Here is a 27485-nt window from a genome sequence, read left to right as displayed (position 1 = left end):
CCGTTTTCCTGGAAAGGGAAAGACAGACCAACTGGTTTCCTGTCTTCTAATACTCTTTATCCCCTGTCACCTGCTGTCTGTGGCCAATCAGGGAGGGTCTCTGCAATTAGTGCCACTTTGACCCAGGTGGCATAAACTCCCCTCATTTGGAGCTAAATGGTTCTCAGTTGTACTTTGATAACAATATTAATCACATTTATCCTCTTAAGAGGCATTATCAAAGTATACATATTGTTAGTGAGGTTGATAAACAAGTAAACATTCCCTTCTTTGGAACTTTAAAGGGGAAGTACACTCGTTCTTAAAGGGTCAGGCAGGTCAGGGAATTAAAGCCTTTATGAGCAGAAAGACATGGATACCAACATTGACTCAAGGAAATTACAGATTGGAAGTGGAGAAAGTAGGGTCCATGACAGCGTTTGTTATCTTTCTCCACTCATTAATTCAAGTCTTTTCTTTAATTGTCAACAGTTACTGTCTACATACCAGAATCAGAATCAGGTTTATGGCCAAGTAGGTTTGCACATACAAGGAATTTGCCTTGGCGTTGTGATGCATAACAGTCAAAAATATGCACAAAAAAGAAAGAATTTACAATAAAAAAATATGTAAAATACATTCTAAGTGAGAAGAGCTGCTACAGGTTTAAATGTTAAATTGAAAAGAATGAGATGAAATGTATAAAATATTGAGACCATATACTATTTATAAGTAAGGGATATTTTAGAACAATAAATAACTAGAAAAGGCAACATATAGAAAAAACAGAAACGCATGGGTGAAATAATTTCTTACCAAAACCACTTGAAATCCTTCTTTCCTTACTGTCGATGGGGTGTGCAGTTTACAAAGAGTACCTGAACGCAGCACCAATCCCGTAGCTGGACACTTGTTGCGCTACGTCACGGGGACTACTTCAATTTCTTCGGAAGTTTTAACTAGCTTAAAAGTAGCTAAAAAGTAATGCACCATTACTCCAAAAATATTCTTGTACATTTATGATATAAACTTCAGCAACAAAAAAGAAAAAGTTATCCTCGTGACAGAGTTGAGAAACGAGTCCAGGATCTCTCCTGCCTTCGTTTCAGCCAATAAGCTTCCGATGCGGCGTCTCCTCCCATATCGTCCCTCTGTTGGCAGTATGGCCGCCGTGCAGTAGCCGTTAGTGTGTGCTGCTGTTATATGTAACATTTCTAGCTTCACACTTTAAAATAAACATGTCGGCCGTACTTTTCTTGAAGAAGTCTGTGAGTAGACTTCCGCCGAGTGTCGCTCGGCAGGTCGTCGGCTGTTGTTACCACACGGAGAAAGGTGTGTACGGGTACCGACCCAAACCCTCGGACAGGGACCAGAAACCGCAGAGCGACCGCATCGCTGCTCTGAATCAAGGTCAGTGTGGTACAAATGTGCAGTGTGGACAACTTCACATCACCAGATAGAAGAAGAAAACAATCTGGGTGGTGTTAAGATAATGTGAAGACCTCTTAATTCACATTACTTTTCCTGTATTTGTTGTAAACTTTTATTAAATGTATGATTCTTCGTGTAACTGTTTATCACTTGACTTCATGATGTTATAACTTCACATCAGTTTAAGTTAGTCTCTGACATTTAGTGTGTTTTTTGGGACAGATCATCCTGACAGCGGCCTGTTGTTTTGCTTTTTTGCTCAGATCATGGTCTTGTACGTCTGGTGGGGGCATACAGAGCACATGGACACAAGGCTGCTAAAATTAACCCCTTACTGCCCCAAAAGCCTGTAGTTGACAGTATCCCGGAGATCAACATGCTGGCTGGCACCATTAGAGGACAGCTCAACACCTCAGGTACCTGCCAGCAGATACAGACACCTGCAGGAGACATCCATCAGAGGCTGAGATGATGACAATGTGTACTCCTTCTAACCATATGTTCTTACTTATACATGCAGCATTATGTAACCTAGACTGGTTAAAGGGCTTTTATTGACACCTACAGAGTCACTGTCATTCAAATTTTCAGATGCATTGCAGGATAAAATTAATCAATTAGTTGACGGAAAGTTATTCGGCAACATTTTTGATAGTCGATTAATCATTTCTAGTCTTTTTGTTACTTATAAATGCAACATTATGTAACCTAGACTGTGTAAATCACTTTTATTTGCACCTACAGAGTCAGTTTCACTCAAATTTTCAGATGCGTTGCAGGATAAACTTAGCAACTAATTTGATAATCAATTAATCGTTTCTATTTTTTTCAAGCAAAAATGCCAAATGTTCTTCGGTTTCAGCTTCTCAAATGTTACAGTTTGCTGTCTTTCCTTTTCATATGACAGTAAATTGAATTTCTTTACATTTAGGCTCTTGGTCGAACAAAACAAACACATTGAAGACATTATTTTGGCCTCTGAGAAATTGTGAAAGTTATTTTTTTTCATTATTTTCTAACATTTCATAGTCTGAATTATTAATTGGTTAATCAGGAAAATGATCAGCAGATGAATTGATGATGAAAATAATCGTTAGTTGCAGCCCTAAAGTATTCAGATGTTTTTATTGCTATTGTGTTAATGTCCGAATTGAAGCTGATCGAGGTGGAAAGAATATATGGTTTGGGAGTTTAATCCATAACAATGTTTCATATATTATAAGAGCAAATGTTTCATTTGTAAAAATCTGCAAACCAGCTGATAACTGCAGCTTTTAAATAAATGTAGTGGAGTAAAAAGTGTCACATTTTCCTCTGTAATGTGGTGTAAAAAAGCACCTCAGAGTTCTGATTTAGTAAATATGTGTAGTTAAAGTCCATCACTGCTGATTGGAACGGATAGCATTAAAATATCCACATCAATATAATTGTAATAAATTTATGTGTAAATTTAGTTTAAATAATTCAGAGGAATTTTATGTGTTCCTATTGCGTTGAGTGAAAAAATGAATCTCTGAAAGAACGAGTTTAGAGAAACAAGCTGAGTTTATTCCTCATTTCTCTTTCAAAACATTTTATGTTACTCATTTTCTCTTTATAATTTATTACTTCTTATTTGGATTATCTAATAATAATATCTCTGTGTATTCTTGTGTTTACAGTGTAAATTATAGTGCTGTATACAGTAATATTATTTTTATTTTCTTTTTTAAAATAATTTTATAAATTTTGAAAACATTAAAAGGATCATGTTTTCCTTCTACTCAGGTTAAAATAATAGTTCTTTACACAAAAACAAAACAAAAAACATCATTCAGTCAAAGAAACCTACTGAGTAAATCAGTCAAAAAATTTTAGAATTTTACCCGACAACGATGCAGTCAAATCTCCACATGTAGCTGTTACTGCTGCTCATTGCATGTGATCGTGCAGGACTACGGCACTTCGGCAGGACGGAGGCTTCGGTGGAAGAGGTTCAGGCCTATTTGGAGGAAGCCTACTGTGGCCACTTGTCAGTGGAGACCAGCCAGCTGAGCAGCCTGGAGGAGCAGGAGTGGTTTGCTGACCACTTTGAGGGGCTCAAGAAGAAGAGTTTCACCACTGAGGAGAGGAGGCACCTGGCAAAGATCATGCTGGAGTCTCAGGTAGGTCACAGAACGAGGAGGGTGACATTAACGACAAAAGCAAATGTTTCATATGGGAATGTCATGTATTTCTCATCTGACTATTTCTTATTATTTTTCTCTCATGATCTGCAGGAATTTGACCACTTCCTGGCCACCAAGTTTGCAACTGTGAAGCGTTATGGAGGAGAAGGAGCAGAGAGCATGATGGGCTTCTTCTATGAGCTTTTCCACCAGTCGGCCCACAGTGGAGTCACCGACATCATCATTGGGATGCCCCACAGAGGCCGACTCAATCTGCTGACAGGCCTGCTGAAGTTCCCACCAGAGGTTAGACAGCCAGTAACGTCACTTCTGCTTGTCCCACAAGGCCAATGCACAGTTTAAAAAAAAAATCAACCTCCAAAGCAACAAGTCATGTGTTTTGCATCTAATGAGACATATATGTTCTCAACTTATTCACGTCCTGACAAGTTGACAACAACTCTGTTCTCACAATCTCTCATCTCTCTTTCTCCAGCTAATGTTCCGTAAGATGCGTGGCCTCAGTGAGTTCCCTGAAACCTCTCCCGCCATCGGTGACGTCCTCTCCCATCTCACCTCCTCAGTGGAGCTGGATCTCGGAGCTGGACACCCTCTCCATGTGACCATGCTGCCTAACCCGTCTCACCTCGAGGCCATCAACCCCGTGGCTCAGGGCAAAGCTCGAGCCAGGCAGCAGCTCAGGCAAGAAGGAGACTACTCACCTGAAGACAACGCCCAGCCAGGGGACCAGGTCATCTGTCTGCAGGTACTGGTTCACAACCACTGACGCTTGGATGTGTCACACAGTCAAACTATACTTTAAAAGTAAGGAAACTTTGCCAGTCAGTACTTTTACTACAGACCTATAGTCTGATATAAAGTGATTGATAAAACTGTCAAAACTTTAACATTCATAGAAATTAACTTCAGTTGAACATCACCCAGAGAGTCTTTGTACATTTTACATGTCAATAAAAACAACAACAGAAAAAGAAAGAAAAAAGGAATGTGTGGGATTAACTAATTAAGCATCTTTTAAGCAAACATCTTTGCTCTTTTCTCATTAACCAATGCACTTATGTTATTGAAGACAATCTGGCACATGTAAAGTGCAAACATGTGTATTTTGATGCAAATACAAATTGGACATTTCTAAACATTTTTATTATTAAAAAAACTAATTTCAAAAACCATGCAGCCTTGGTGGAGGTATGCAGTTTCTACTTCTAACATGCAACTGATGGACACCGCTAATTGACCAGACACTGGTTTATTAGCAAGCATGTTTTAAACAAAGTGATCAGATATAACAGTGGCAGAACAAAATTTGCTGTCAGAAACAAGTAAAAAATATTATCATGTCAGTCGATAAACAGCTCGACTATGTGCACCAGAAGATACGTCAGCTGAAAGCTCTATCCTGCTCTGATCCAGCTTCATTTTCGGCCGGAAGCAAATGTCATAACGCCTCCCTGAGTTTATATTCTCTGTTCATCATTGTAGGATGATTGAATTTGTATAATTGTACTAAGCGAAGCAGGAAGCTGTTAGAGACGTCCTCATCAAACCTTCCTGCATAATTAAGTTTTTACCAAAAGTTCATGGCGATCTCGGTTGTTCTCGTCTCCACAGGTCCATGGTGATGGCTCCTTTACTGGTCAAGGGATTGTTCCAGAAACCTTGACCCTCTCAAACCTTCCTCACTACAGAGTTGGTGGGAGCATCCACCTCATCGTGAACAACCAAGTGGGTTACACTACTCCATCGGAGAGAGGGAGATCCTCTCTGTACTGTAGTGACGTTGGTCAGTGAAACTCGTAAACAGCATCAGTTTCTGATTCATAGTTTAGATGACATTATATATTTTAAATGATTCTGATGGCATGAGTTTCTGTTTGTATAAAAACGAGACATGGATTGTGTTTATGACGGGAAACTAATGCTCTCATCTGAATCACAGGTAAGATGGTGAACTGCGCTGTGATCCATGTAAACGGCGATGATGCAGAGGAGGTGCTGCGGGCCACTCGGCTGGCTGTAGATTATCAGCGGCGTTTCAGGAAAGACGTCATCCTGGACCTGATCTGCTACCGTCAGTGGGGTCACAACGAGCTGGATGAGCCTTTCTTTACTAATCCAGCCATGTACAAGATAATCCGGTCAGTTAAATTTATCTTCAAAATATTAACTTTGAGGTTAACAATTGTCCTCGGAGATATAGAATATATATCAGCATATTGGTTTTTAAAAAGTAATATTAGTATAGTTTAGTATTTCTTGGTATGTCTGCAAAGCTTGACCTGTTTTGCATCCACATTAGTACTAACATACTATTACAGTATCTATTCTAGTGTCCATATCATATGTGTTGAGTATCAGTCATTTAATGCAGACTGATTATCATGTATTATATTGTGATATTTGTTTTTTTGTGAAAGGTTATATTCTTTTAAATAGTGATATTTTAATTGTCAATCCGCTGTTGAAACCATCAAAATCTTCACAGCGAGGAAAAAAAACTGGAGAGCTGCTTATCATACTTACATATATCATACAGAACTTAAATATTGTTTAAGTAACTTGCTCATTAAGTAGCATTTACCAAGAAATTATGTTTCTGATGTGTGTCTGATGGAAGTAAACCTGGGTAATTTGTCTATAACCCTTTGCAGTTTTTTGAGTGTTGTGAAATAATACCAGTTGGGAGCCATAAACTCTTTAAAACCACATCATGGCATATAAGGTTTTATGTGAAAAACAAAAACAAAAAAACCCCCAACTATTTTCTTCAGATTTGATGCTGTTTCTGCTACCACTTGGTTCCACCAGTGTTATTCTGTCAAGTAGTAAGAGTCTTGCCAGAAATTGCATCCAGACTGGCATTTTGGTGGGAGTGCAGTCAGTATTTGGTTCCAAAACAGAGTAGAAGGCAAGAAAGTGAGTTTTAAAAACACCAAAAAATCTCTACCTGCAGAATTGAATTGAATCATTGTGCTCTATGGCTGTAACAATATTACTTCTCCTTTGAACGACACTAGAAAATTGTATAATAAGAAAGAAAGAAACCTTGTATTTTCCCTGCAGCTCCCGTAAGAGCGTCCCTGACTCCTACTCAGACCAGCTGATCTCTGAGGGTCTGATGACTGATGCCGAGCGTGACGAAATCAAGTCCAAATACTACAGCTCGCTCAACGACAAGCTGGCCAACATGACCCTGTACAGCCCTCCACCCACCAACCTGCAGGGCCGCTGGGGGGATCTGGCCGAACCCCAGGCCAGAGTCACCACCTGGGACACGGGTGTCCCTATCCCTCTGCTGCAGTTTGTAGGAGCCAAGTCTGTGGACATCCCGGAGCACATCCAGCTGCACAGCCACCTCGGGAAGACCCATGCACAGGTGAGGCCTTTGTGTATGTCGTGCCTGTCGTTTGTTTCAGCTGCAGCTGCGGATAGATGACGTTTTGTTCTTCCGGTTTGTGCTCTCAGGCTCGGTTGCAAAAGCTGGAAGAGGGGACCAAACTGGACTGGTCCACAGCAGAGGCCTTGGCTTTCGGCTCCCTCCTCAGCCAAGGTCAGTGTGTCGGAAAATACCTCTGAGAATCATTGCATGTTATCGGATGTTTATATATATAGATTTGCAGATTTCAAATTATTGTTGCAGGCTTTAATATTCGTATCAGTGGACAGGACGTGGGAAGAGGCACATTCAGTCAGCGTCATGCCATGGTCGTGTGTCAAGACACTAATGACATGTACATCCCTCTAAACCACATCAGCCCCCAGCAGACAGGTTTCCTGGAGGTAACATCCTTGTAAACCAGATTAAACCATAATCTGTGTCTAAATCATGACATATTTAGCTCGTTCATTCTTACAACTTTTACCCGCCTTTGCAATATGACAGAATAACTTATTTTCACGTGGCGTATTGTGATGTCTTTGTGTGTGTTTAGGTGTGTAACAGCCCGCTGTCTGAGGAGGCGGTGCTTGGATTTGAATATGGGATGAGCATCGCACAGCCGAAGCTCCTTCCCATCTGGGAGGCTCAGTTTGGAGATTTCTTCAACGGAGCGCAGATCATCTTCGATACCTTCATCACTGGAGGTAAACTCCTCACCAGTCCGACATGTTTGCCAACATATTCACAGTTACTAACATTATCTTGGCCTATGGTCTCTCGGTAATTACAAAAATAAGATTGAAATCTTTTCAGACTTCTAAAATAGTTTAAAAAATATTCAGTTGAGTCTGTTTGTTGACCAACAAATATTCTTTGGAGAATCCTCATACATCAGATGTCAAACTGTTGTGTCTCCAGGTGAGGCTAAATGGCTGCTACAGTGCGGGATGGTGATCCTTCTGCCTCACGGTTACGATGGAGCAGGACCCGAACACTCGTCCTGCCGTATGGAGCGTTTCCTCCAGGTCTGTTGGACAGTAACTACATGCTGAAATTCATACTAATTCCCTGTTGATTAATGATCAACCAAAAATACCTTTTTTAAAGTGTAATGATAACTTAATGTTTAACCTCCAGCGCAGAGGTATCATCTCACTCTTATAAGCTCAGTTTTATATATTTTTTTTAATTCATGTTTTTATAAATGATTAAGTTTTTTTGTCCTATTATTTGTCTCATTACAAAGGACAAACTGGCTTTGAAAACAGCAATAAATGATCAGCAACCACAAAGAAAACATTTCATATTCTAAGATCATTTTAGGCACAACTGTTACGCTGTTCATGTACAGATGTGAAGAAATAAGTAAAATGGCCTCCACAAATAAAATTGCTATTTGATTTTATGATCGATTAGATAAGTGCCATAATGCAGTTGTGTGTGAACTATCCTCAGTACAAAGAAAGGCAATGCGATTGTATTTACAGGCCACTAACAGGTGTAATCAATAGCAAATCAAGAGAACAGAGATAATGTGTCTTAATCAGCAGACAAAAAACGTCAGATTGAGGCTTTTTCTAAAATCACTTCTTTATTCTCTCATTCTTTATCTATATAATACGCAGTTTACTCTGTAGTGGGTGGTAAACGCAGATTTCGCTTATGAATCATTGTCACTATGCGTCATCAGTGACAGGTAAAGTTATTTTCACATCAATAAAATGTGACGCATTGCATTGTGGGATTGTTAGCAGAAGATAGTGCGTAAATTTTACAGTCAAAATTTTAACACTGAAATAAATATAGTGCAATTCATAGTAAACAGGGTGTGATTTTAGACACAGTCTCTCTGTTTGTTGTGTGAATGTTAAGTGAAAATTGTAATATCATATATAGCGAACCCGCAAGGCAGTAAAAGAAGTAGTGCACAATCATGTATTGAAAAAGAAATTGTAAATTTAGATGTCTGTAGTGTCTGAAATAGTTTTATGATTCTGCCATCTAAGACGCTACATACTGTAGTCGTCTATCTAGAATTCTCTGTATGGTGAGAAGTGACTAGAACAATTTTGGACATAGCGACAAAAATAATAACATCCTTTACTCGTAGGTGTGACCAAAATGTGACGTATTTACCGAGGGAGGACACTATCCCACTTTGCTGATCTTGAACTTATCAAGAAACAGTGTGCCTGTGTTTAGAGGGACATTTTTAGACTATTGTTTTCACAGCACAGCTCTGTCTCTGTTGTTATTTGTTATCTGACAACCAGGAGTCTCTGCTACTAAAAATGATATCATCCACATGTTGTGACAAATGTTACAGAGGCTGCAGTTTAACAAGTGGGAGATTAACACTTCAGCTGAATTGTAAATGATTGCAGATGTGTGACAGTAAAGAGGAGGGTGTGGACGGCGACAATGTCAACATGGCCGTGGTCAACCCCACCACCTCTGCCCAGTACTTCCACCTGCTGAGGCGACAGATGATCCGTAACTTCCGAAAACCTCTCATCGTGGTCGGACCCAAGATGTTGTTGAGATTTTCTGTAAGTTATTGTAATGAAGAAACATTTCCAACATCTTATCTCCAACTCAAGAGGCTTAATAATGTTTATTTTCCCAGGGGGCTGCGTCCAGTCTGGCTGAAATGGCACCAGGAACATCTTTCAGACCAGTGATAGGTGATACTTCAGTCTCGGCACAAAGGTACAAAAGTCACAATGTTTTGGTGATCATGAAAACTCTGAGCCTTTTATTTATTCTGATGGTTTTCAGTGTCTTCAATGCATGGACTAGTTTTTTTTAAATAGTCGTTATTATAACCTGCTAAAACCTGGAAGACACTTGATTCCTATAAGTAACCCAAACATCAAAGTCTAGACCAATGTTTTGTTATTCCATGCAGCGTCCAGAAGGTGGTGCTGTGCTCCGGGAAGCATTACTACGCCTTGCTGAAACAGAGGGAGACATCCGCAGCCAACCAGGACACAGCGCTCATCCGTTTGGAGGAGTTGTGTCCGTTCCCACTGGAGGCTCTGCAGCAGGAGCTCAAAAAATACACCAATGCCAAAGGTATGATGACCCTCCACCGACCTCCACTGTCACAGAGCTCCACTTTTTAATCCCAGCAGGCATGTTGACTTCATAGGGAGCTACAAACAGTTAAATAAGTTCAGTATATTTTCTTTAAGTTTTCACTGCTCAGTTACAAGAAGAACAGACAGGGTTTGTTTATGAACAAATTAACACTTTCACTAATCTAATTGATCACTTCCTCATTCTGTTTACATAGTTGTGAACATTTCAGTGTAGCGTTAACAAACCGTGAAGGACTTGACTGGTCTGATTTCTGGTCTTCATATCACTTAAAAACCAATGAAGCATCAAAGACAAACACACACTACAATAAACCCACAATAAATACACATCTGCTGAAGCTGATTATTTACACTTTAGAGCTGTAACTGATGATTTTCTTCAGCAGTTATTTTATTTATCAATTAATGTATGGATTTATATTGTCTATTAACTAATCATGTGGCCTTAAGAACCCATAGTGATATTTTTAACTTAATTATCTTATCTGAAAATCAAAAAATAACCCCAGTGTGTTGTATTTACAGTAACACAACATGTGTTCATGTAAATATATGAGATAGAAAGAGATACAGTGTACTGTTTATTCAGCTCAACATGGTCAGTGTCTTTGTGACCACGCTTCCTCTTTGTTTAGTTTTCCTGTGTTTTGCATATGTTTTTTTTTTTTAGGCATTTCCCTTTTCTACATCACGTAATACTGTAGTCTTTGTGACCGATGCAACAGCACATTTCACACACCAAAGAAAGTCAGTTGTTCTTTACTTACAGAACTAAAATAATTAATGAAACAACACAAAATAATAATAGTAACTGGAGTAAATGTTGTACTGCAGGTACAATGTAGAAAAGAGTTGCCAGAGAGGAAACAGAAAGCAGCGGCAAACAGAAATGTGATTTAAGAGTTAAGAGCTGGATCAGGCCTCAGATCTGGATTGAAATTTTGTTCCACATACTTATGTGACGCAGAGAATTTAAAAGCTGCTTCTCCAGGTTTTGTTTGAATCCTCTTAACTTTGTCCTTTTGAGAACTCTACGCTACTGTTACTGAAGTCCGGCCAACTAAAAATACATATGTGAACTTGTTTTTCCTGGTCTTGCTTAGACAAAAGTCCTTCAGTTGGTGACAATTTGACATATTGTCATTTTTGGAATTGTGTCAAACACAAAATATCTGAAAGATTTAGTAGATTAGGTTGTTAAAATCTTGAAAAAAGGAGGCTTAAAGTGAACTCTGATGTTTGACATTATCTTTTGGGGAACAAAAAATTCACTCTTTGGAGGAAAGATTTTATTGATTTCCTTCAATGCGCTTGTTTAGAGAGTCAGTGGGACTAGTCACTCAATGAGACAGCCGTCGAAATTTGAGCGTCTGGCAGAAAAACAACAACAAAGGCAGTGACGCAAGTGAGTCACAATAAGCTGAACGCCGCTCAGCAATATGTGTCAACGTAAAAGACAGTCTGACAAACATTTTTACAAGTGAGTCTTAAAGACAACGCAAGGCACAAAAAGATTAAATTATGAGCTTCACCTGAGTGGTATTCACTGCAAGGCTGTTAAGTTATTAAGTCTATGTGTTTTTGTTATTTTGTCCACCCCCGATAGGTGAGTTACCCTTATCCTAACTCTGACTATCAGTGTTAATATCCTTCTCCTTCCTTACCTGTAAATACGTGCATTAGTGAATCATTAACTGCAGTCAGTGCAGATTATTTTCACTCTTCTGATGAACTGCATCACAGTTACAGCACAACTGTGAATGAAGATGAGAAAACCAAAGTCCTGACGTCACTTCTGGACTCATCGTAGTTTTATAATTGAATGTGATTGAATCTCTTATTGAGGGTTTCTTTCATCAGTATTCCTGAAAAAGAAAAACAGGGTTCCTCAGGTCTACTATCCTTATTTTAAGATGAATGAGCATCTCCGACATCAGTTTGAATAATTTGTGATTTAAACAAAGTTAAACAACAGTTTTTTTTTTTTGGCATTCAAAAAACTACAGCTCCCATCAAGTTTTACCAGTGTGACAGAGAGTTTATTATACATCATCATCATCGTCGTCAACAGTTTCTCTCTTATCAATGATCCATCCACTAAAACCTTCTGATCTCGTCTTTCCAACTCTTTTAGCTGTAATCTCTGCTGTTTCACAATGTCATTGAAATATTTGTATATTGATGAATCCTTTTCAATGAGGGAGAAGGAGTAAATAATAATGATAACAATAATAAACTTTATTTATATAGCACTTTTCAAAGTGCTTCACAAATATAAATAAAAACTGAAATAAAAGATTTTTAATGCATATAAAATAAGCAAATATGTGCACACATACAAATGTATACATACAGTATATATGTACATACATATAATACATACACACAAACAAACCTACATATATACATACAGATGTATATAAAATCAAATATATGAGAAAGAAACAGAAATAAAACACACATTACAAAAAGCTTTCCGATAAAAGAAAAGATCTGAATTGACCTAAATGTCATTTTAAGGATTTTTAAGGAAGTAGTTGAACTTTTTTGTGGACAAACCGTATGAGACTTAAAACCTAACAAATTATTAGTCAAAGTAGAGTATTTTTATGCATATTTTTTGTTTGTTTACAATAATTGTCAAGACAAATAGTCTGAATTGTTTTTAAATATTGTAAAGTATGTCTGTTGTAGGTTTTTTTAGTAATTTGTACTATTATAAATAAGTGTGTGATTTTTTTGTACGAGGTTTCGTGTTCTCTGAAACAAAACCTGGAAGTTCTGGTTTCACTTCATCTCTGCTGTGTTGTTTCCACCTGCTCAAATACAGTAAAGCAAATCCAGTGTCTTTCACTGGGAAAAACACTGTGACTCACGTCCTCTTTTACTTTCAATTGTAATTCATAAAAAAATGTTCCCACAGAGTTCGTTTGGAGTCAGGAGGAGCCTCAGAACATGGGTCCCTGGTCTTTTATCTCTCCAAGGTTTGAGAAGCAGCTGGCCTGCAGGGTGAGCAGCGTTTCATATAATACAATATAAAGTATAAAGCATTATGGTTTGGAAATGAATTGTTGATATTAAACACGCCAGACTGTCTCCTTTGTCCTTCTCAGCTCCGGTTAGTGAGCCGACCAGCTCTCCCCGCCCCCGCTGTGGGCATCGGGACCCTTCACCAGCAGCAGCAAGAGGCCATCCTCACTGCTACCTTCTCCTAAGACCTGGAGCCGAAATAAACACTACACAACGATCAGAGCTACACTACCAGCTGTATCTGCTGTGATCCTCCCACTGTCGTTGCTAAAAGTGCAGGGCTGCTGCACGGCAGATACACGGGACCTTTAGACGATGCGGATGTGCTATTTTGAAATAAGTTGGCCAATAATATATAGATTAAAGGAAGTGTTAAAGAGAGTAGGGTTGATAATTTTATTTGTACTCTTATAGTCAAATACAGGTTTTAATTGTAAGTTTATGTTGTTTGAAGGATCATATCTGTTATTTTCCCCTTTCTCTCATTCGACATGCCTATATTCTTTGTTTGTTTAGTCACAAGACAAAAAGACAACTGCTCATTTGATTCAGATCTGAATCGAGGCCTTAGAGACAACGTTTACAATATGATTGTAGTTAAGAAGCACTTTTAGCTGACCGTCGTGTTTCTAGCACCGGATAATGTTATCTCGCTCGTGTCTGTACGGGCTCCATGTTTGAGGAATCATAATTGTTTAGTCAGAGTTCTTCATTTTTATACTGCTCTGAAAAGAAAATATCAGTATAAGTTGTTTAAAACCTCATTGGAATATTTATATAAGAGTGGGAGTATTTTAAAGGACATTAACTGGCATTAAATGAGGATGTGAAACTGTTTGCAAACAAAGAGAGTTGTTACCACTGGGACTGTTAAATGTGTAGCCATTACTTGCCTACCTTAAGTTAGGTACAGTTAGGTACCATTTCATGGTACAAATTTGGGTTAAGAAGTACATAATCATTTCCAATATTTAATTATGGTTTGAACTCACAGTAATGGCATTAAAGGGCTGATGTAAATAAACCAAATCAGAATATTCACATGGAAATATTTTCAAATAAATCTATTTTCACGGTTGTGCATAGTGTTTCTTTTCACCTCATTTTATGATATATGTCAAGGTTTACATGGAGTATGGTAATATGGAGATAGTGTCCTTTAAGTACTTGTTACCTTTGATAATTTTTTGCTTTATAACAATATAATAAACATTTATGTAGCACCTTTTATACACAAAATGCAGCTTAACAAATATTCCCAAAGCAGACAATTTAAAACAACAGTTAAAATCTTGAAATTCATTTAAAAAGAGATCACCGTTTAACACCTAGAGTTCATGATCTCCACGGGGATCTACAACTGTGAAAGGTCTTTGAAAAAATATATAACTGGTTGCTAAGCTGCAAACATGCAGAAAACCACAATACATGCGTTTTGTCTGAAGGAAGTTCCCTCGGTGTGACTCACTATTAGAGTAAATTTAGTTAACCCACAGTTTGAAGCGTGAATACAGAGTGTGGTTTGATTGTGTGAGGAAAGGCAAGTTTATTTGTACAGTACCTTTCAACAACGAGGCAGTGCTTTACATAGACTAAAAGATAAAGGGCATCAAGACAGGATGTAAAAGAAGCATAAGACGTTATAAAAAGGTGTCTGAATAGAATTTAAAAGAGTTAAAAAGAGAATAAAAATAAGCTAAATAAAGAGTAAAAGTGCAGCTACAGTGTAGTGCGTGATATGAATAAATAATTAATAAAAGGCATTTGAAACAGAAAAGTCGTAAGCTTGAGAAGAACTGAGAACAGTCTCAGTCACACCTAAGTTTCAGTATATAATGTTTATTCAAGTGTGGAAAAAATCTTTAGCTTTGCTTGTAATGTGTCGAAACTGCCTGCTGTTTGCTTGAGATGATCACCAAGCAAGAATATTAGTCATCATCATGGGGGTGAAGTAATTTCAAGTAGGTACTCATGAAGCTTTTTCCAAGTGCTTTGTAATTTGAGAGCATTATAAAATCACTGATTCTGCTTTTCTGCTTCAGGTGTCCTCGGTCCAAGTACCGAACAATTATTCTGAGATATCCTTTACTGCTTGATTTGTAGCTCTTCTGTGAATGAGTTTATCAAGAAACAATAATCAACACTTAGGATACAATCACTGACAAAACAAACAAAAAAAAAAGCTTTATGATATTCTCAATCTGACTTCTGAATTGCTGCCCTCATCTCAGATTATACCGAGTGATTTGAAAAGGTTTTGTACTCTCACGAATGGCTGTTTCCCAGTTGGTGACGTAACTGAGCCAATCAGCATCTTTGCAGGCGGCACAAAGATTGGAATATCTAACTTTACCAGAGTCAGAATCCAAACAAATGCGGTGAAAAATGTGGATGAAATCAATGCAGCTACAGAACCTGTTGTAAAATAACAGCACTTAAATCAGACCAACACAGTGCATTGAAGGCAATTTCTCAAAAGAAAGATTAGTTTCTAGTTTTTACTGTTTTCTCCACTAGATTTTGGAAAAATGCCCCCCTGGTATACTTGAAGAAGCAGATTCAACACTAGTTTGCTTATCACTTCATCGCTTTGATGATTGATGAAGTGAAAAATGCAAAGAGGTGTGACTTCTTGGCTGCGTTACAAACTAAATGTTGTTTCAATCAACTTGGTTAATGCCAAGGTAGCTGCTCCTTGCCAACACATCTTCTGTGTCGACCGGGTGCATCATGGGATACATCAGTCACAGGAATTGGTCAGATCCTGGTCCAGCTCCCAACAGCGTTTGGTGGCACCTGGAAGTTGCTCAACTTCTTCCTGGATCCATATTCCTCACGTGTTGCACTTAATAATGTACTTAATGTTGACATAATACATGTTACTATTGTTATTTCTGTCTATTTTGTATATGTATGTCATGTCTGTCCGTCCTGAAGAGTGATGCTTCTGCTGTTGCTCCTGCAGAGGTTTCTTCCCTCTTTCCTGTTAAAGAGCGTCTAAAGATGGAGGTATAGGTAGAGGTATGCTGTACAGATTGTAAGAAACTCTTTGAGGCAAACTTAATATTGGTTGTATTAAAATCGATTTAGGATTTCAGAACACAAAATGGCTAACTAGAAAGCAAGAGTCCAGTTTGAAGCCCAGAGTTGCTGCTTATGGTCGACGTCATCTCTTCCGTTTGGAGCTAGGACCTTCCTTTCACGAAACACGAAACAATAACTAAATAAACTAATTCAAATATTAAAAAGTGCCATGAAATAAACACTTTAAAAAAAAACAAAAAACAAAGAAAAAAGTTAACAGGAGCTGCTGCAACAGGTGGCCACTAGAGCAGCGCCATCTTGAGCTGATGTCAAAGCTACAGTACTACAAGTCTTCACATCTTAATTTCCAAAATGACCACCTGCACACTTATTAGAGGGCACAAATCTAGCACCTGAGACCATAATTGTTAAGTTCAGTTGGAGCCAGCATGTAGTGGCTGTCGGTGGCATTGCACTTTATGGTACTTCCACATTGGCTTTAGTCTCAAGTCATAGTAGTTACCACTTGTATCAACGTCACAATTAAAGGACCAGTGTGGAGGACTTAGTGGCATCTAGCGATGAGGTTGCAGATTGCAACCAACTGAACTGAACCCCTCACCCTCCCCTTCCACGAAGCTCACGAAAAACGTGAAAGGCCCTCTCTAGAGCCAGTGTTTGGTTTGTCCGTTCTGGGCTACTGTAGAAACATGGCAGGCTCTGCGGAAGAGGACCCACTCCATATGTAGATATAAAAGGACTCATTCTAAGTTAACGAAAACACAACTATTCTTATTTTCAGGTGATTATAAACTAATTAAAACATATTTAAGAATGTTATATTCCATTTCTGCCAATCTGCCAAGTCCGTTCAGCTAGATGCCGCTAAATTCTACACACTGCACCTTTAAAAGTATGATTATCAAACTAGGATATTGTAACACCTAATGTACTGTTTATCTCTGCATATTTAATGCTTGTTTTAAAGAATTTTGTCATCTACAAAACTACAAACAGACAAACCATGATGGGGCAAAGTGTAAGGGGGGCTGTGCATGGGCCCCACAGCTCATATCTACGCACCTGTCATTCACATTTCAACATTTGAATATGAGGGCATCAACTAGAGAGACAACCAGGGACAAAATAAACAAGACTTGTGAGTGTATTTGAGCGGCACCAGCCCCTGACACTGATCAGTCCGGCAGAGTTTCCACCGGGCCGGTGATTTGGTGCAATGCGAACACTTAAACCGCTCATTGTGCACGCTGTCAGATAGATAGGCGGGAGGGAGCAGCAACCTCCCACTCCTCCCATTGCTATAACAACCACAGGGCGGTTTGTGTGACTCGATGCCACACACAAGAGCTTCGGATGCGACTGCCAAGTGTCACCCTCTTCCTGCAAGCAAGTAGTCCGATTTTACCTCACCGCGTCGCCGCTTGACACTGACTGAATCCCGCCCGGGGAGGAGGTGGTGGTGGTGGTAGTGGAGGAGGAGGAGGAGGAAAGGAGGAGGAGGAGGATAGGAGGGGGGGAGAGCCTGTACGTGTTTCCCTGTCAGAGAGAAACTGAACAGTGGGGAAGCTCAGGCTCGGGATCCGCTACGTCAAACAGATTAGTCAAATAACCTCTCGGGGGGTAGGACATACCTCCCCTCCTTGGGCTTGCCTGCCTGCATGCATGGGCTGAGGAAGCAACACTGACATATAGCCAGGAAACCCTCGCTTGGCTTGACGATAAAACAGAAGTGCACTACTTTTCTTTTCTCTTAAAAAAAAAAAAAAAAAAAAATTTGGCAGACGACTGTAGTGAGCTCCTCCGGCGTCTCTCCTCTTGTTCCTCCTCCTCTCCCCCTCCCCACCCCGCTGCGAAATGGCGAAAGAAAACGGCGAGTCCAGCGATGGATCTTGGAAAAAGCATGTCGATGATATCAAGAAGATATTTGACTTCAAGGAAGTCCTTGGGACGTGAGTAACAAGATAACGCAGCCGTGCAGGCGACGAGAAACTTTGTATCCAGTTGTTGCGAATTAGCGCCAGACAACAATTACACACATTGTGTCGTTTAAAACGGAAATGAAAAGCCGACTGACAGCTGTTGAATATTTGTTGAATCAACTGAGAATTGCTCGACGGTGACACACAGAGACAGGGCCTTTGTGTTTTTTGAAGTTAAAGCCCGCTAAAAGAGACATTTGCTAAAAAAAAAATCCAATCAGGATCATCCTCAGTTAATTTGTTCAGAGAGTGTAAATAATGAGACACAATACAGGGTTTCTCTTATTATGTCATTCAAAAACTACTGCAGCTCTTTCTTTTTAAATTCTTCCCACAGATCAGATCAGACATGAAACATGACTGTATGAGGTTTTGTGCAGGCAGCCATTTATTTTGGGGTCGTTTTGTGCAACATAACTGTGACAAAGACAGCAGAGCTTATAATTTGCATACACACATGATGAAATCATCCCAAATGAAGGGACCATCTGTGTGGTGACTTTATGTATTCTTGAGCTCCAATCTTTTCTCTCTCCTCCTTCACACAAGAGGAACAGATTTTAAAACATTATGTGCGGGTTTATGATTTCATCTCACTGTCACAGATATTTTTCTTGTAGTTTAGGAGCCGCTTAAGTTGGAGTTATTATCTTGGCCACAGAGCAGTCAAATTCCAGAGTTTATTTTGGTCCGCTGTTAGTGCTGCTTGACTTCATGGCTTTTCTTCTCTGAATAAGTTATGCTGCAAAAAAAAGTGTTCCCTGAAAGAAAAGACCCCTCACTGCTAAAGTAAAGCGGTCAAGGTTAGGTGGTGCTTATATGAAAGGAGTAAAATTGAAAAAAAAAGGCTTGAGCAGTCAATCTTGTGGATAGATTTCTAGGTGCTGAACTGAAAGCTATCACATGTTTAATAGAGTATATTTCTCATTTTCTTGGCGTGCTTCATCCCCCACAGTCATGTCCTTCCTCTCTTGACTGAGAGGAATTTAATGTGGTGATGTTTATATTGTTGGGTCTTCGGGGGGAAGGCCCACTATGTCAAGGAAGGAGTCTCCCCCCTGGGAAATATGTTTGTTTTTTTAATTTTGGCCTCAGAAACTGGCGTCATGCTGGACAAACAAACAAAAAAAAAAAAGGCCTCTGGTCACTGTGACTGTAGCTAAATGGGAAGCTAGTCATTCATAAACAATAAAACAGACACATTGTGGTTTGCTGTCACAAGATATGCAGCCTTATCTTGTGTAAACTTTGAGCAATCAGCGTCATCTTGGCTGTTATGATCATCTAATTTTGTGAAACTCTTAAGCTGCTCGGTGTGACCGCAGACCTGTTTTTCCTGAGTAGTAGGATCATAAAATTCTCCTACAGATCGATGAATCATAAAGCTCTCTCGACACTTCAGCTGTTGTACTAAACAGTCAGACGTTCCTACCTGGAGGCAGTTCTGATTTCCCCAAGGCTTTCATTTATGTGTGAAGAGCCTCTGAATAACACCAATGAATCATCATGATTTTCTGTCCACATAATGGCCAGGTTGGAGGAGCATATATATCCCTCACCCACAACCCAATGCATATCTCCGGGGCCAGTTTGCGACTGTTTGGTTTCATGTTGCATATTGTACAACGTGTACCTGAGTGACTTTAAGTAAGTCCCGTTTACTAGTTCCTGTGTGTCTTAATCATGGGAGTACCTTGTTGAGCAGCCAGTGTTGCACAGCGGGGTTCACAACAGGCCGCCTGGGGCAGAAAAGGCAGCCCAGTGGCACCGCAGCTTTGGCTGAGGATTAATAATGGACGAGGAAGGATTGTTGGCCAGAGGAAGAGACATAGATTATCCCCTCCTTCTCCTCCTCCTCCTCCTCCTCCTCCTTTCAAATGTAGGTTCCTTGTCAGGTTTCCCCATCAGTGTCCAAGAGGGATCATCTCTCTGCGGCTTCCTCGTGCCAAAAAAAAACTCATCTATTGCTCTCCACACACCAAAAGTACATTTACTCAAGTACAATTTTAAGGTACTTATACTTTAGTATTTCCAAACTCTGTTCTTTTACTCCAGTACAGTTCAGAGCCAAACATTATTGCTCAAAATCCTCTGGCTCTAGTTCCTCAAATAAGCATGTTTTCCGGTTATTTTGAGTCTTCTATGGCAATAAACTGAATATTTTTAGGTTGTGGACTGCTGGTGTGGTCAAACTAGTCATTTGAGGATGTCACGCTGGGTTTTGGGAAACAGTGATCGACATTTTTCACCGTTTTCTGAACAACTAATCAATTAATTGAGAAAATAAGCAACAGATAAATTGATAATGAAAATAATTGTTAGTTGCAGCTCTACTATAAATGTATCTAACAGCAGTAGATGCTTTTCAGATTGATTTCACATACTAAAACTATGATGAACTCATGAAATATGATGCATTGTTATAGATTAAACTAGTATCCAGCAGTCTAAAATAGATAGAATGAGCTTCACCTCCACCAGTTACATTATTAATATCAAATATAACACTGTCGGGGGTCGTTCTGTTTGCTGTACTGTGTATAATTACTTTTTATTCTTTAAGTACATTCAGATGTTAATAACTCTATGCTTTTACTTAGGTAAAATTATTAAATTTAGGGGATTTACTTTTAATGAAGTATTGTTGTACTGCTACTTTTACTTATGTAATGGATCTGAATACATTTTTACTGCTGCACCTCTGAGATGAAATGATCGTGAGAGACAGTTGTTGACTGTTGTATTGACTGTGAAATGTGACTTACTAAAATATTAGGATGTTTAATTTAAAAAAAAAATGAAGTGCATATTGGCGTGAACACCCTACAAAGAGAAAAGATTTGATTCCAGCAGCAGCTGGAGGCCGATCTGTGTGTGTGAAGGTTATGACTGACTGGATATTGATAGGAGCTCGGGAGCAGGAAGCCTGCGGCAGTGTCAGTAATGCTCTGGCCACACTTCTTGGCCCGTGTTTTGTTGCGGTAGCTGTTGCTAATGAGATCTTCACTTCTAAAGCCAGTCCTCCTACCTGACCACTTCCCTTGTGGCTAATTTCAGACCAGTAAGCTGCTGATACTCTGTGGAAGCAAATTAAGTAACCTGGCCACTGGGACCTTCAGAGATCCCAGTGTTGTTAATGTCTAGCATAAGGTGGGTTTGCCACTCACAGTGGGGATTTTGAGATGCTTGTCTGAGATACTAAACCCTAAACAACCGGCTGATATATCCTGTAATTATCTCATCATACATGTTAACAAGAAACCACAGCAGAGAAATACAGATACAGCACGTTTGAGGTAATTTAGAAACAGTGTCTCTGTTACATCATTTGTTCAAAGGAAGAGTTTATTTTTAAACCCTAAAAATTGCTGCTGTGTATATCTGCCATTTGGTGTTGGGCAGGTAGTGTAAAGTGGAGCTCTAGAGCTTTTTTGCTTAAAACAGCTGCCTGTTGTGGCTGAAAATTACGCAGCGAGAGCAGATGGAGTGAACCAAAACGGTAAAGTTGCAAGCTGGAAAACCAAAACGATGAGCAGAGGGGAACTGCAGATCAGGTGATAAATCCCTGTGGGTTTGTCGCTACAAATGACTCCTTTCACTTTACACAGTCATTCAATCTATTGTTATTAAACACACTATGTTATTTCTGCCGCTAGGGGTCTGCCAATCAAAACTATAACCAAAGATGGAGTTTGATGATGTTGTAAAGGAGCGTTGGACCATGGGAGTTGTTGTCTTCATTGTTTATTTTAAAAATGTGGCTTAAAACGGGATAAAAGTAAATTTGTGACAGTTTCTGGCGGACAACCACAACACCAACGTATTATCTTGTACAAGTATGCTCTTTAGTAGAGGGGGTATGACGCGATTGACAGGCGACCAAATGAAACGGACCCTTACTTTGATTTAAAATGACTGATTTCTCTGGGTTTAAAAATCATTGGAAACATTTCGGATAATGTAAGTACAAAACTCAACAAAATATATAACATATGTCTAGTTATTTTTAGACATTGTAATGTGGAATAGTTACATATTATAACTCTAAAAAATAATCTTTATTTTCCTTATCAAAATGTTTGTGTTCATGTAGGACAAAAGAATATCGTCTGATTCATTGTTAACTGGATTTTTAAACTCTCAAATATCACTATCAGCATTGTCAGTATGTGTCAGGCTCTACAACATATTTATTTAGATATAGTGGCTTAAAAGCAACTGAAAAATTATGCTCTTCACTTGAATTCCTACCAAGTGCTTTGTCACGCTTTTCCAGAATCCCACTTTCTGAGGTTGAAATACCAAAGTCCGCTGTTTACCTCCCCTGAAGGGCCAAACAGAGCTTAGCTGGAGCTGACTCATTCATGTCACTTGTTGCCCCTGAAACACATCTCTGTTGTTATCTTTGCACGTTATTGCCTATAAAGATGAAAATGAGCTTCTCTGTCTTTGATATGAATGAATTAACGGGCCTCTACAACTGATATCGAACTGACTCCGGCTCTGACAAAGCTCTACTCGTCTGCGATGCATTTAAGTGACTGTCGTTGCCTCCGTGCATTGATCACATCCTGAAACACAGCTCGTGTAGAGACTAGTTGGATCTTTGAAAGCAGCCTGGATGCAGTGAAAATGGCAGCTAGGCAACTAGGAGGATGGAAGTCCTTGGTTGCTGCCTCTGAAGAAGACGCTACCTACCACTTCCCACCACCACTGTCCTCCAGCTACATTCGCTGTGGGAGGAAATACTTTGTCATGGCAGCTGCTAATGGAGAGTCAAATAATCTACCGAAATAATGCGTAGTGTGTTGAATGCGTAGTAATTTCCTGAGTTTTCCATTCGTATTCATATCGCTCTCAGCACAGTGAATGCCTACAGAGCCATAGTGTGTCATCCAGGGCACTCAACGGGTTGAATTGTACCAGACTGTATCAGTGCACAGGAGGCAGTAATCACCCTTATTAAAATAATTCAGCTTCTCTCTGACTGGCTGATCTGTGGCCTCAGGCAGATTTCATGCCAAACATGTCCCTGGAGTGTCACATATTTTTGTTTTTTAGTTTATCAGCCTGTGAGCTGACCATCGTTCTCTCTTTAATCAACAGTCTGGCGGTGACCACAAAGTGCACATTCCTGGAAAGTAGCCTCAGGTCCAGTGTGTTGTTGGGTAATGGTTCCCATCAGGACCAGTCGTTGGGACTGTGAGAGCTGCTGGATTTCATGCAGGTCATATTATTGGAGTTTATTTAAATGCAGCACCTGATCAAGGCTGTTTACTACCTGAAAGGACAGTAAACCAGTGCTGGCTTGTGTGGCACCAAAGAAATAGAAACCAAAACTAAACGTACGACCTCACCCTGACGCAGTGGTGGAAAATAACTCGAGAACAATTTGTGGCACTTAACTTGAGTACTACCATTTTATTCTACTTCTACCTACTGTAGGGCTGCAACTAGCAGCTATTTTCATTATCAATTATTCTGTTCATTGTTTTCTCGATTAATCAATTAGTCATTTGGTCTATAAAATGTCAGAAAATAAAGGAAATCATGGTTTCCCAAAGCGCAGCCTCAAATGTCATATTTTCTCTTGGCCTACAGTCCACAACCCAAAGATATTCAGTTTATTATCATAGAAGACTAAAGAAATCGGAAAATATTCACATTTAAGAAGCTGTAACAAGAGAATTTTAGTATTTTTTTCTTTAAAAAAAACCACTGAAAATAGTTGATGATTCATTTTCTGTCAATCAATTAATCGATTAATCTTTGCAACTCTACTTTTACCTCGACTTGCTTACATGGGAGAGACAAATATTGCACTTTTTTCTCTCTGAATGTTTTTGATAGTTAAAGTTACGAGATACTTAACTAGGAATTATTTTGATTACCGATTAATCAGCTGATGTGTTTCTTGATTGTTATTGAAAATAGTGAAAAATGCTCATCAGGCTCTCCGTAGCCCATCATGAAATTGATTGTTTTGTCCAACCAACACCCCAATACTTAAAAATCTTTAGTTTAACCTCACATAAGACAAAGAAAAGCATCAAATGTTTGGCTTTTTTGACTGAAAAATGCCTCAAACGATCATTTGATTATCAAAATAGCTGCACTATATTACTCTGTCTGTACTTTCAGTTCTATACTGTAAAGATTCAGATTTTACAAAGTGCGCACGTGATCAGCTTTTATTAAACCACCCACCAGTATGTAATGTAGTTGAAATGAGTTCAACCAGCTACATCTTCAAAATGCTGTTTAATCGTTATTGAACCGTCATGAATAATCCGATAATAATATAACACTGACAGGGCTCTTTCTGCCTCCAGTTTTTGTAAATTTGTGGACGATACTTCTTTAACATTTTGAGTGAAGTACTTTTTCTTGTAATTTGGGTTTTGTACATTGTTGCATCACCACATTTACTTAAGTTAAGGATCTAAACTTTCCCTACTTCCCTTTTATAAAGATGCATTAGAGCAATCCAAGAAAATGATCTTGCAAGAGAAACGCCTGTAGTATCATCCCATGTTAGTTATTAGTGTTTCCCTGATAATGATGATGATAATAATGATGATAATGCATAATCAGGAAGTACTACCTGAGATAAGACACAATGTCATTTTCACTGAATTTGTCCAGCTGACACTCTAGTTTACAAAACTCTTTGTAGACAGAGTAGCACATGACAGCTGAGCAGATGGTGTTAAGTCTGTTTTAAAAATAAGTGTTTGTGTGACTGTAAAATGCCCCTCGAGGAATGCAACTGTTTGACACCCAAATTTCCGGGACCTGCACTAAAAATGTGTACAATTATGTATATATACACACATATAAATGATCTGTTTTCCCATTACTGCTCCTTCACAAAATATAAACTTCCAATTTACTTCACAATCACAGATCATCTCCGCTGTCATATTTCTGATAAAAGCTGTCATCGCACAGTCGAAGGGTGACTTTGAACACGGTAGCTTATACCGGCAGTAGCTCTACCTGGATTATTAAATTCTGACTTTTCCCATCCCATATGTTGCATAACAGGCCGCTGTAATGGATCTTACACAAGATGATTCAGTGTGATTACTCAGCGGCACAATACATGCACCGCCTGTGAATGTCAATAAGCCAGCCGCGGTTGTCGAGACCCCCACCCCCTCTGTCTAAAAAAAAAAAAAAAAAAAAAAAAACTTCTTCCATCAACATTTTCGTAATCGCCAAGGGTGACCGGCTGAGGTCGCAGCCTGGAAAAGTTTTCTGGGTGATTATTGGATGCAGTGCTCACATTGCATCTGCAGCATCAGCCGCTGGTTTGACACAGAGAGCAGCCCACATTCACATTTAACATTAGTCAGCCGCTTTGGCTCGGCCATCCTGTGCATAGTGTGCTGGTGTTGTGTGACTACAGACTGTCACATACACACAGCTCATACTGTCATCCAAGAACCGCAAAGAGGGAGCTCAGTTTCTCAGGGAAGAACTTAAAAATTCAACTATCATTATTCAGCCAAGTGAGTCAGTGTGCTGACTTGATTGTGCAGTCTGTGACTCTGGGTCAGGAACATTTCGCAGCCATACAGTCATATTTATCTCGCGTAATAAATTCAGATGAGCTTCAATCAAGGGTCCAATTCAGATGGAGCTGTCTCTCATTACTTAATGCTGCTCCAGATCCCATCTAGGATTATTCTAGGGATGAATTTGGTGTGCCGGTAGCCTCATAGGTTGTTGAGTTATGTGTGATTTGTCGTGGTGGATGTGTGACTGTATATTTGTGTTATATATGTATGTGAAAATACAGTGTGTAGGTGGTAGCACCACCATATGCATGTCTTTAGCAGACATCACACCTTTTCTTTCCTGTGAAATATGAATTAACAGATGAAACGCTATCAGAGCCTGCAGCACAGTTTGTGTTTCATGCATCGACACTATGAGGGAAGTCACAGGGCTGGATTCTGACATGTTGTCATTCACAGGAAATGATGTTGCTGCTTGTCATTTTCGTGAGAAGGGGGTACAGAAACAGTGCTACAAGCCCTAACCACCCTCTCAGCGAGTTCCTGTGGTTTTGATCTTCGTGTGTCTCATTCTGCAGAAAGCTTGCTCTGAAAAACCTTGCAAGAGAGAGTTTCGCTTGACAGGCTCGGCGTGCCATTGGTTGGGGAATTTTGCACTCCTCCTAATGTCCATGCAGCTGTGGAAATTGGTCGCATGCGCTGAATAGAAATGATGCTCATTGTCCTCACGGCAACAGCTGCTGTGGGAAGATAGTGTTGTAACAGGAGACACAGAAGTAGTGCAACCAGCTCCCTCACTTACACAAGCCCTTGAATTTACATATCGTCCCGCATCATGTGTCAGAATGAGGTCAAAGTCAGGAGGGCGTATGCTCCGAGCTCTCTCATTTCTGTTTGTTCGTGGTGTGTTCCACCTCATCACACCTGGGGCCTGGCTTTGTGACCATGTAGTGTGTTTGTGCACAGTCTGTGTTTGTGTACTGTGGTACTGACTGACCCTCCCCCTTCCCCCCCCGTGGACTGATGGAGTGAGGGATTAGCGTGGATTTGATGGCCACAGTGGGACTTAGTGCAGCAAGCGGCACTGAGTTTAGAGCCTGTTGGGAGGAACTGATTACACTTTGAGAACATAATGGACCCTTTCGTGCTAGCTGCTTTGCTCTTTGAAAGATGGTGAAGGTGTGTTTCTCCACATCAGTTTTACTTTTGTATGATCGATGTCGTTCTTCCAACAATAACTTAATTAAACCTCATGTCCGAAAGGGACAAAGCACATGCAGGAAGCAGTGTGTCAGCCATTTTCATATTTTTGGGGGCTTGTTCTTTTACTTTTTTTCATAATAGCGAGACATTAATGAAAAGATCATGAAAATATTTGGACTAGAAGTTGATTGTTCCTCTGTTACATTATACCTGGGCAAAATCCCTGCTTAAACTTGTGACACGGGTTAAATAGCTCTTTAAAATACTTTTGGCAGCGAGCAAGAAAGCCATCACACAGAAATAGCAACAGTCAAATCCTCCAACAAGGGACGACTGACTCAAATTGTCAGTGACGTTTTATATCACAGGTCTATAATTACATTATACAAAGTCTCCTGGAAGTTACTTCTTTTCAGGGTAAAATTATAGATCTGTAGAATAAAATTTTGTCCAATTGTTAAGAAAAAAAAACTAGAGAAATGTACCTTTTATCCTTAGACTGCAATATGAACATGTGAAATATTGGAGAAAATGAACGTTATTTATGGGCCTATAAGGGCCCTGTTTCTGTACAAGTATTATGTTGCCCATGTTAACACGCTCCCTCAGCTTGAAATAGGGAAATAAAAATGAAGATATCAATTAAA

General features: G+C 39.5%; 2 protein-coding genes across 2 annotated transcripts in view; both read left to right on the top strand.

The window, feature by feature from the left end:
• The first annotated feature begins 961 nt into the window (after positions 1-961).
• Positions 962-14166, top strand: dhtkd1 (dehydrogenase E1 and transketolase domain containing 1). Its single transcript, XM_044356785.1, has 17 exons — positions 962-1389; positions 1674-1826; positions 3343-3554; positions 3669-3863; positions 4054-4323; positions 5190-5361; positions 5518-5716; positions 6642-6954; positions 7044-7128; positions 7219-7358; positions 7511-7661; positions 7876-7982; positions 9342-9506; positions 9584-9666; positions 9866-10032; positions 12982-13067; positions 13172-14166. Exons 1-17 carry the CDS (start codon positions 1218-1220, stop codon positions 13271-13273), a joined length of 2772 nt encoding a protein of 923 aa, XP_044212720.1. The 5' UTR covers positions 962-1217; the 3' UTR covers positions 13274-14166.
• A 3465-nt stretch (positions 14167-17631) lies between these two features.
• LOC122986104 (calcium/calmodulin-dependent protein kinase type 1D-like) overlaps positions 17632-27485 on the top strand; it is a 23731-nt gene continuing 13877 nt past the window's right edge. Inside the window, exon 1 of the mRNA XM_044357190.1 lies at positions 17632-18082. Within this exon, the coding sequence (XP_044213125.1) occupies positions 17988-18082 (95 nt within the window). The 5' untranslated portion in view covers positions 17632-17987. The remainder of the gene's footprint in view (positions 18083-27485) is intronic.

The sequence above is a fragment of the Thunnus albacares genome, chromosome 7 (genome assembly GCF_914725855.1).
Source record: "Thunnus albacares chromosome 7, fThuAlb1.1, whole genome shotgun sequence".
In the NCBI taxonomy this organism is placed as follows: Eukaryota; Metazoa; Chordata; class Actinopteri; order Scombriformes; family Scombridae; genus Thunnus; species Thunnus albacares.
Note: the sequence above shows the minus strand (reverse complement) of the source record. Positions and strands in the feature narration are given on the sequence as shown.

What these genes read in the sequence shown, in the direction of transcription:
- dhtkd1 (XM_044356785.1), top strand. Translation starts at nt 1,218, where the DNA reads ATGTCGGCCGTACTTTTCTTGAAGAAGTCTGTGAGTAGACTTCCGCCG. An exon ending in TGCTGAAGTTCCCACCAGAG is followed by an intron (nt 3,864 to 4,053) that starts GTTAGACAGCCA and finishes CTCTTTCTCCAG; the next exon opens with CTAATGTTCCGTAAGATGCG. An exon ending in CGATACCTTCATCACTGGAG is followed by an intron (nt 7,662 to 7,875) that starts GTAAACTCCTCA and finishes TTGTGTCTCCAG; the next exon opens with GTGAGGCTAAATGGCTGCTA.